At 41.2% G+C, this 11,223-nt stretch overlaps 1 protein-coding gene across 5 annotated transcripts in view; it reads right to left on the bottom strand.

Annotated features, from left to right (window-relative positions):
• Positions 1–11,223, bottom strand: part of gtdc1 (glycosyltransferase-like domain containing 1) — a 47,549-nt gene that overhangs the window by 11,158 nt on the left and 25,168 nt on the right. For 4 of the 5 annotated variants that reach the window (XM_024260672.2, XM_036210730.1, XM_024260669.2 and 1 more), the window contains 2 exons: positions 6,073–6,182; positions 2,517–2,661 (listed from right to left, as the gene is read on the bottom strand). The exons of the other annotated variant lie outside the window; for it this stretch is intronic. In XM_024260672.2, the coding sequence (XP_024116440.1) occupies positions 2,517–2,661; positions 6,073–6,182 (255 nt within the window). The remainder of the gene's footprint in view (positions 1–2,516; positions 2,662–6,072; positions 6,183–11,223) is intronic. 5 annotated transcript variants of the gene reach the window in all.

Genomic DNA, 11,223 nt, shown 5'->3' on the forward strand with positions numbered 1-11,223 from the left:
TATGTTTTGTGGTCCTTGCACCCCTAGGTGAAAGCAGGGTAAACCCTGAACAGGATGCTGGTGCATTGTAAAGCTGGGCATGTATGAATGCATGCACACATACACACACACCTGTCTAAGGGGAGACATTAGAGTCTCCAACTTACCTGTGAAAGATGTTTTGGACTGTAGCAGGAAGCTGGTGCTCCCAGAGCAAACCCACACATGGATGAGGCGAACATACAACCTCCTAAGAAAGGTCTCAACCAGGATTTGAACTAGCGCCCTCTTGCTGTGAGGTAAGAGTGCTAACCACTACACCCCTGTAAATTACGTCACGTGTGTAATAGAGCAGGGAATCTCAGGGTAACTCACAATAAGATGCGATTCACACTACATGGCTCACGATACAGATTTATTTCAATTTGGCAAACATTGCCATAATTAATATATTACCTTGGTAAATCTATGATATATAACCATTTTTAAAATAAATATATATTTTCCTTTTCTTCAAAACCGTCTTTTAGAACAATTTAAAAAACAATATGTTAATTTAACGCCCTTTCCAACATTAAAATAAAATCAACAAAAAAAATGGAATGTGTATTACCATAATTATATATATTTTACGGGGAAAAAAACAAACAAAGCTCCAAGAACTAAAATGCAGAAAATATCAAAGGCCTTCTTTCGCCGCGCGAAAATATGCAAAATATCCCAAAGTTCTGGAGGTTTAAGCGTGATCCAGCCCCAGCATAGCGGTCTGTCTGCCGTTATATTCATGGCGTGAACTCCGCTGGACACGTCGCTGCATCGAGCTGCAGCCAGAGAACGCGGCGGCAGTAACAGACTGTCAAACTATCCACAGAGTATCCCGCTTTTCTCAGTCTTTAATGTTTTAAAAAACAAAAGTTCATTGGAAATGATAAATCTCTATTTCATTTATTACTGTAGTTCAGCAGAGGAGGAAAAGATTTGGTCCTGACAAAAAATGAACATGAAAGTGTTATGGAAATGTTATTTTTGATGTTTTTTATTTTATTTTACTGAACGTTGATTGAAGTTTTGAATTTAAAATGCCCTTCACTTGCACTTGGGCTTTTGTTAGGCATTTTATGTTACAGCCTTTTATTGTTAAGAAAGTTTATCTCAATACAATGTTACAAAATAAAGTATTTCTGATGAAAACTATTAATTTTGTCATTCTTGTTTTCATAATTAATGTAGAACTGCTAAATTCCACGAACCACACATTTTTTGCCTAAAAAAAGGCCACATATGAATTTGTGATTAATTGCGAGTTAACTATGGACAATGCGATTAATCGCAATTAAAAATTTTAATTGCCTGACAGCTCTAATAATTATAAGTGCTTTTTTGTCAGATAATTTATTATTTTTGAGGCATAATATTAATGTTAAGCGTGTTCATCATTGTTTATTCTTCATTATTTTATAGTGGCTGTATCTATATTCATTTTCCCTCCTTCTATTCAAATTTTCTGCACTTTTCTTTGATAAACAACACATTCTCGTATTTCACATGTGTGTCATGGAGCAACCTGCTGCTACCGTCTCCAGTCACCAGAGGGAGCGCTCACCAGAGTTCTGAGCTCACCACCTGCCATCTCCTGGACTCATCAGCTCAGCTGTTCCCCATCACCTCATCACCTCCTCAGCATTTAGTCTGGCTCCACACTCCACTCCCCGCGAAGCTTTGTTTGTGCCACCCTGCCTGCAATTCTGAGCGTTTACTCCTGACCTGATCTTCTGCCTCCGACCCTGCTACTCTGTTTGCCTGCCGCCTGCCCCTGACCCTCGCCTGGACTCTGACTCCTCTTCTCACTCGTCTCTGATGATCCCATGCCCGTGTATGACTTCTGCCTGTCTGACCCTGCTTATTCTGTGGACTATTAATAAACCTGCTGCACGTGGAACCAGCTGTCTGCCTGTTTGTGACAGTGTGTAGCGCTAGCGTACACATCTGTTGGATCAGAAACGCCGCTAGACGTCTCACTTGGCTGCACACCTCTGGGCTAGAATATATTTTAGCGCGCTGTTTCCATCTACTTTTTAGAAAGATTCAGACACAGTTTGAACCTGTTTGCTCGTGGCCACACTGCCGCCTGGGTTGGAACTAATGAGGAGCTCCTCCCATTCTCACCCCCTGCATGCGGAAAAGCAGCAGTGAAAGACAGAAGTGCACCCTGTGTTCGAGCTGTAGATGGATGAAAACATATCCGGGATTTAATGTCTAAAACTTTTTAGGCATTTGGGCTAAAAACATATTGGTCTGGTAAAAACTGATGACTTCATCCTTACATTTCACTGTCGTGCTCACGAGAAGCGTCCCCTGGTGGACTTGTTTGGTATGATTTTAAGAAACCTATTCAGGGAAAGAGAGGACCGCTAATCGTTCAAGAGTTGAAATATCTTGGTAGTTCGCCATACTGATATTTTGTCCCAGTTCTAGTGTGCAACCTAGTTGAGCTTCTTTCCTCTGACAAGTGAAAAGGAAGTTCAATTGACACTTACATAGAAACACCGAAGAATTCATGGTTTGAGGTGGAGACGACAACATCAGCATCACAAAGTACTTGCAGATAGTCATCCTTACTGGAAAGGAAGCCCCAGTTCAAAATGTGAGAGTCCAGCAAACGTTTAGATGATGGGAAAATGTCTGAAAGAAATGCAGGGATGTGAACATTACCAACACTTGGACAGTTTTCACAGAAAGCCCAGATTTACATTGGAAGAGTCTGAATCTGTAGAGACAGATCCCTGCAGTTGCGTTCTCACACTAACAAACTCTCTCTTAGCGTATCTAAAAAAGTATGATGAGTTTCAAAAACTGACCAAAACCAAACATTTCTTACTTGAATATTATATATCGTTTTAGAAAGAGTATAGAAAGGCAAAAAAAAAAAAAAAATAAAGCATAAACATCATAAAATCTGTATGCTTCAAAAACTATTTGTGGACAACCAAAATCCTGAATTATTGCTTTAAATTGAACAGATTCTCCAATATTCAATATTCATTGTTGAAGTCATGATGGCTTTCTTAGTTAGAGAAGATTGTTATCCCAACAATGTGCTAGGGTGGGCTTTTGAGCATACGTGTGGAGTGTGTTAGACAGTCATTTTGAACATACATGTGGAGTGTTAACGTGTGCCTTCGAGCATACATGTGGAGTGTGTTAGCGTGTTCTTTTGAGCATACATGTTGAGTGTGTTAGCGTGTTCTTTTGAGCATACATGTGGAGTGTGTTAGCGTGTTCTTTTGAGGACACATGTGGAGTGTGTTAGCGTGTTCTTTTGAGCATACATGTGGGGTGTGTTAGCCTGTGCTTTTGAGCATACATGTGGAGTGTGTTAGCGTGTGCTTTTGTGTGTACATGTGAAGTGTGTTAGCGTGTGCCTTTGAGCATACCTGTAGAGTGTGTAAGCGTGTTCTTTTGAGGATACATGTGGAGTGTGTTAGTGTGTGCTTTTGAGCATACATGTGGAGTGTGTTAGCTTGTGCTTTTGACCATACATGTGGAGTGTGTTAGCGTGTTCTTTTGAGGATACATGTGGAGTGTGTTAGCGTGTGCTTTTGAGCATACATGTGGAGTGTGTTAGTGTGTGCCTTTGAGCATATATGTGTAGTGTGTTAGCGTGTTCTTTTGAGGATACATGTGGAGTTTGTTAGCGTGTTCTTTTGAGAATACATGTGGAGTGTGTTAGCGTGTTCTTTTGAGCATACATGTGGAGTGTGTAATCGTGTTCTTTTAAGTATACAAGTGGAGTGTGTAAGCGTGTTCTTTTGAGGATACATGTTGAGTGTGTTAGCCTGTGCTTTTGAGCATACATTTGGAGTGTGTTAGCGTGTGCCTTTTTGCGTACATGTGAGGTTTGTTAACGTGTGCCTTTGAGCATACATGTGAAGTGTGTTAGCGTGTCCTTTTGAGCATACATGTGAAGTGTGTTAGCCTGTGCTTTTGAGCATACATGTGGAGTGTGTTAGCCTGTGCTTTTGAGCATACATGTGGAGTGTGTTAGCCTGTGTTTTCAGCATACATGTGGAGTGTGATAGTGTGTGCCTTTGAGCATACATGTGGAGTGTGTTAGCGTGTTCTTTTGAGCATACATGTGGAGTGTCTTAGCCTGTGCCTTTGGGAATACATGTTAAGTGTTAGCGTGTGCCTTTGAGCATACGTGTGGAGTGCATGTTAGCCTGTGATTTTGAGCATATGTGTTGTGTGTGTTACCGTGTGCTTTGGAGCATACATGTTGAGTGCATTAGCGTGTGCCTTTGAGCATACGTGTGGAGTGTGATACCATGTGCTTTCAGCATACATGTGGAGTGTGTCAGCGTGTGCCTTTCAGCATACATGTGGAGTGTGTTAGCATGTGACTTTGAGCCTATACGTGGTGTTTGTTAGCGTGTGCTTTTGAGTATACATGTAGAATGTGTTAGCGTGTGCCTTTGAGCATACATGTCGAGTGTGTTACCGTGTGCTTTTGGGTATACGTGTGGAGTGCATGTTAGCCTGTGCTTTTGAGCATACATGTGTTGTGTGAGTTACCGTATGCTTTTGAGCATACATGTGGAGTGTGTTAGCGTGTGCCTTTGAGCATACATGTGGAGTGTGTTAGCGTGTGCCTTTGAGCATGCGTGTGCAGTGCGTGTTAGCCTATGCATTTGAGCATACGTGTGGAGTGTTTTAGCACGTGCCTTTGAGCATACATGTGGAGTGTGTTAGCTTGTGCTTTTGAGCATACATGTGGAGTGTGCTAGCGTGTGCTTTTGAGTAGGGATGTCCCGATCCGATCACGTGATCGGAAATCGGGCCCGATCACGTGATTGAGGACTTGATCGGAATCGGACTCTTTTGTCTGATCAGGATCGGATATTTCATTTTTTCTCATTATGATCAGAACTTTATATTTCATCTTACCATTCTGGATAAATACTCCACTCCAAGTCTGCATGTCATGAAAAGATCACAAAATGTCATCACCAGAAAACTGCAGCAGCTCAAGCAGAAGGCTAACTTGTAAGCAAAGCTAGCTAGAAAGCTAACTTCTGGGATCAATAACTCTTTTAAAAACACTTTAAACTGACAGCAAGTGTCTCTATTGGTTTGTCAGAACTCAAACAACAACCTCTAAAGGTATTCCAACAGAAAAAGACAGTATTTTTTTTCTTTTTAATGTTAAGCTCTTCATGCTGCAGACAGACGACTACACAGCAGCTGCTAACTGCTACATGCTAGCGCCGTGATTTAACTCTTTAGGACCCGAGCTGTCCTTTGATCTGCCTGTTTGATTTATCTGACAGAGAAATAACAGTTAAGAAAATTAACTACTGTGGTAATAAAACCAAAAATGTGATGTCTTAAGAACTTAAAAAATAAGCACATAATCTTAAAAATAACTAAATAAATAAAACTAATAAATTAAAACTAATAATGATATCAGCTATTCATGAACACTAATCAAATTTTATGCTAAAACAAAGTCATAATTTATTTTTAAGAATTTTAAATGAGGACAGGAATCATATTTGGTCAAAAATGTTCAATAGCTCTAAAGATATTAAAGCTAAAGTCACTAAACTTTCTTACATGACAAGAAAATTGTATTTTTTCCCTAATTTATATTTGCTGTATTTTTACCTGTTCATTAAAGCTACTTTACAGAAGTGTTTTATTTAAGTTTTTAATGATAAAAGAAGGTTATTGAAATATAAATAAGGGACAACACTAATCTGTTTGTTTAATTTATTCACGTTTTAATGTCGTATAAAAGTATCGGATCGGGACTCGGTATCGGCAGATACACGAAATCAAATGACTCGGAATCGGATCGGGCCCAAAAAAACCTGATCGGGACATCCCTACTTTTGAGCATACATGTGGAGTGTGTTAGCGTGTTCTTTTGAACATGCATGTTGAGTGTGTTAGCGTGTGCTTTTGAGCATACATGTGGAGTGTGTTAGCGTGTTCTTTTGAGCATGCATGTGGAGTGTGTTAGCGTGTGCTTTTGAGCATACATGTGGAGTGTGTTAGCGTGTGCTTTTGAGCATGCATGTGGAGTGTGTGTACCTGGCACATCAGTGAAGGTCTCTCCGAGCACAGACACTTGAAAGTGGAGTTCTTGCTCCTTTAATTTGAGCAGTGTGTTGAAGAACAGCTCGGGGTTTTTGTCATGCTCCCTTGAAACATGCAGAAAGAGAGGGCTGAATGAAACAGGTTTTGAAGTTCAACACCTTTAAACATTTTTAGAATTAGAGGTCAGAATTGTGGAGTTGCACAATTTTTTTTTTTTTAAACCAGATAAATATAATATTAAAATTTGAACTTTCTTCAAACCAGATCTTGTGATGTATAAAGCTTATATTGTGATCATTGGTGATTCACAATGATACAAACAGGAAAACAGGTGGGATGGTAGATCTGAAGGAGCAGGAAAGAGCAGCCCTGGTGGAAGATGTGTAACGTGTGCACATTTTAGAGATGGCATTGTTTTACTCTAAATCATGCACAGTTTTTAATTAGGACTTGTACTACTCATAAATGACCTCTTCAATGTTCTTTTAATAATTATTATCCATAAGTGAAAGTTCTTGCTAAATGATATTAAAAAAAAGTGCAAGTCTGCTGCTTGGGGACCTAATATTGCAGTTTGTTTTTCTCACTTCTCTAGTGACTGTAGTCCTTGTCCAGATTTATGGGCTCATTTATGTACACAAATCATAGGATAATTGTATGTAATATTATTTTTGTAGTGATCCATAATTAGAACAGATACAGCGCTCATCATGAAAACAGCAACAATGGCGTTTTTGCTGTAAACTGTGAGCTAAGCGACAGCAGCCTCTAGCCTGTGGGCGGGGCTCGATAGAGTTGCGTGTTCATGGAAGACACTGCTGCCTGAGGGGGCTCGGATCCCCTGGGTGAGAACAGCTGACCCGAGACAGCAGGGGTCGTGGCAGGACGGCTGGGCTAAACGGGGCGTGAGTCGGCCCGGGCCTCAATAAACCCTTGAGATTGGCCCTTCGGCGGGGACACAGCAATCAAGCTGACAGATGCTCTCTGCTGACTGGCTGAATGTGCGCAGCAGTTGGTTGTGCTTCATTCACTGACAAATATATTAGAGGATGTTTGATTGGCCATCCTGCAAGTCAATTTAGTGACTTGTTCACGGTAAGGAAGATCATTTGCTGGCAAGTTTTTAAAAATAGGTATAAATGTATTTATTTATTTTTGATGGGGCGGGATCTACCCACGTGTCCTTATTGATATGATGAGCACTAGGGCTGTAAAATGTATCAGTGAAATGATGACACTGTCAATATTATACAGCGTTACGTGGGTTCTGGAAAAAGAGAAGCTCCAACAAAAATGTTCAGATCAATGGGCGGCCGTGGCGCAGTGGTATGGCAGTCGACTCCTGATCGGAAGATTGTGGGTTTGATTCCCGCCTTGCCCACCCATGTGTCGAAGTGTCCTCGGGCAAGACACTGAACCCTAAATTGCCTCTGGTGGGAGGTTGGCGCCAGTGTTTGGCAGCAAAGCCACCACCAGTGTGTGAATGGGTGTGTGAATGGGTCTGTGACTGTGAAGCGCTTTGGGCCCTCAGAGGAAGGTAGAAAGGGCTACACAAGTATACGCCATTTACCATTAACATTGTAAACATTGTTCTGCTTCTCCTGGAGGGCTTTTCAGTTTGGCCACTAGGTGGTGATCACGCTATAGAATTACACCTTATTCCAGAAGGAGAAGAAAGAATGAAAAAAAAAGCACAATAGTTACTTTAAAAATATGTCCTTAAAAGAGTTTGGAAAATTCTTGTCCGAGAGTTTATAAAGATGTTCAGTTATTCAAATGTATGTTTAGGTGCACCAAGCAATAGCATTAGCCGTCCTATGGGAAATTCCATTACACATTAGCATCAAGCTAGCAGACTTTAGCTTTATATGCTAAATTGATTTATATTTTTTATGAATTGATGATTGGTCTATTAAGCTTAAAACGATTTAAATCGATTAATAACTTTTACTAACCCAGCCCTAATGAGCCATGCTTCATTGGATAATTTTGTTTAGAGTTCAGTAGATTCAGATTAGCTGTGCGCAAAGGGGGGTAGGAGCAGCACGCAGCTTAAAGGGAATAGTGATTGCAAAGCATAGGATTTCTGCCTCTCGTTGCTTTGCTCCACCCTAATGATGTCCTGAAAAATGACTGAAGAGATCTTTAGTCACATAGTTCTGTTTACAAGCTTTGGTTTGAAGCAGAATTGTTCGGCTGATGCCATTGTAAATACCGACCTAGAGCAAGGTTCAGGACTGGGTCCAGACTAACGACACCCTCACTCCGAGTAAACCTCTCGCAGAACTGCTCAACTAGTTTGAACAAGGTCAGATGTTTTAAAATCTTTTATGTCAGCCAGAGGCACTATCAACTCCTTTTGCTCGCATCTTCTTTCAGCTGTTGCTCAGTCCACAGCTTGGATTTTGAGGTTTTGAGAGGGATGACTGACTGAGACCCCCAGCCTACATGTGCTGTAGGTTTCCAGCATGACGGTTTTCAGAGCTTGCTCCGTTCTGACTGAGCACCAACAACTGCCTCCTGAATGAACATGACCGCTCCATGGTCAGTTACTAGACACAAAAGAATGTGAGCAGCACATTCTTTACATGAAGAGACAAAGAAAAAACAGAAGCAGTTGGTAAGGAGGTCTGTCATGTCCTGATCTGTGACCTGTTCACAAGGTGTCGGCTGTCTACTGGGGATGAAGATGGACTCTGGCCGTTTAGAGAACATGAGCAGCGCTTAAAGCTCCTTGCTTGTTTTCTGCCCCAGCTGTACATCAATCCTCTGAGGTAAAAGCTGATCCTGATCAACATTAAGCTGCTTCACAGATTTGACCCCCCACCTCTCCAGCAGCTTCTTCACCTGGAACAGCTGTCCCCCTCCCTTGGTAGCAATATGACATCTGTAATCTGAAGATCCAGGTCACTCGCAGATTAAAGCCAAAACCTGATGAGGCGCAGCTTCAATCAGAGATTAATAGACAGCTCTGTGGAAATCCTCATTCAGGCAGCTGAATCACAGCCATAATCCATCTGTGTGTCTGTCCACAGCAGATTATTGCACGCTGCTTTGTTACTGATACAAAATGAAGTGTGGCAACACAACTGCTGCACAGTCTGCACCACAAATCCTAAGAAACCTCAGTCTCAAGTTCTGTAACCCGAGAGAGCACAGATCTCAACTAAGAATGAGCATCTTAACCCCTTATGTCCAAAATCACCCACAAAACTCCTACAGATGTTCTGGGCCACACCAGCAACTATAAACAGATTCCTTGACGATGACCGCCTGGAGATCAACTACATCTAGCTGAACCCTGTAGACCAGGGGTCACCAACCTTTTTGAAACTGCGGGCTACTTCATGGGTACTGAATCATGCAAAGGGCTACCAGTTTGAAATAATAAATTTACTTAGTTTGCCTTTAGTTATTCATTATTATTAATGAATAATGATATTTCTCTATGTAAAGACACTGATTTCTTAGCATAATTATCAATAATGACAACAAGCTAGGAAACAGATATCAATATTTAGAACTTTATTAATCTCAACAGATCTTGTCACATTTTGAGGTAATGATCAAATGAAATGTTTTTAACAAAATTATTATTATTATTTATTAATTATTAATTAATTATTGTAAATTAATTATAACTGTTAGTAGTGGATCTACGCTCCTCAAACCCTTTAATTCAGTCTCATGCACCCGTCCCTTTATTTTCCTTAAACCTCTGAACAGGTTGATTGACAGATCCCACAGCAGACAAGAATCTGTGCACGGTGCGTTCACTGACCTCTGGACATAAGCAAACAGCCACTCAGCCCAACTCAGTCCGCTACAAACGTTGTCATTTTTAAACAATCCGCAGCAAAACAAATCAGTTTTTCAGAGAAAACGTCGACACTATTTAATCAATCGATTATATCCGGATCAGTGCCGGTGTTCTATGTTTTCTCTGATAAACTGCTTCGTTTTACTGCCAATATTCGGGGCTCAGTGAACGCACCATGCAGAAACACTCAGCAGCTCTGGGTTCTATTTCCATTACACATCAAACTTTAACCAAATTCTAGGAATTTAGAAAAAACAGTATTGCAATCATACGGTTTCATAATAATGCGATAAAACACAAACCAACTCACGTGATAAGTCATTAAAAACACGCCGATGTGTGTGTGGGGGGTGTGTGTGTGTTTTTTTTTTTTTTTTGTTTCACTAAAAAGGAGTATTTTTGGTTTTAACCATAGACTGTAAAAATTAATGGACAAAGCGAGTACTGAGGTCCCCCATTGGAAATGCATTACTTCCTCTCCTCGCAAAAGTAGGCCGCCGCTTTCACCGTCAATTCCTGAAATGGATACCGCCATTTGCAAACAATCTTCAGCGATTGGTCTGAGTCATAGCTGAGTCATCCAATCTACAGGAAGTACTGTCGCCAATCAGGAGTGAGATTATTGCAACCGTCTGCCTCTTTCCACGCCTTTACCATGGGACCGACCGCGGATGTAAACGCAATCCGTGAATGAAAGATACACGGATTAAACACCTTCAATAACGGCGGCTCAGGAGAAGGGCTTTTTAGGTTTCGTTTTGACCACGTGGTCAGAAATCCTCCTGCTCTTTTCTTAATGACGTTGATCCCGGTTAAGGTTAGGATTACGGTTATGGTTAGGGTTAGAAAAGCAAATTGTTCGTTTGCGGGGCTGTCTGTGATGCTCACGCCTCCACCAGGGGACGTGTCAAACGTGGAAAACACATTTTAACACGTTTAGGACCGCGCGTATTATATGCACGCAAAAACCGGTTTTGGCGTATATTATACGAGACTGGGCTGATTGTACAAGTCACTGTTGAAGCCTTTGAGGAAGAACCATTCCAACGTTTGATTCTGTCAGCGGTCCTTTTGGATTTACTTACATTTATTCCTTTTTGTCGAGATAAAAGGAGCATTTGGGTGACGCTGCTGCAGACCGGCGCGTGTCCTCGCGCCGCAACTCGTCTCTTTACATGCGGCCACGTTAGTCTGATCAGATGCACGTGAGAAGTGCTTTCAGCTGTATTTAAAATAAACAACCATCCTAACAAGTGAACAGCTGGATCTTCTTTCTGTTTGAAAATACCATCAGGTCCTTTAATGTTTCTCTGGCGCTCGGACGG

The sequence above is a fragment of the Oryzias melastigma genome, unplaced genomic scaffold (genome assembly GCF_002922805.2).
Source record: "Oryzias melastigma strain HK-1 unplaced genomic scaffold, ASM292280v2 sc00204, whole genome shotgun sequence".
Lineage (NCBI taxonomy): Eukaryota > Metazoa > Chordata > Actinopteri > Beloniformes > Adrianichthyidae > Oryzias > Oryzias melastigma.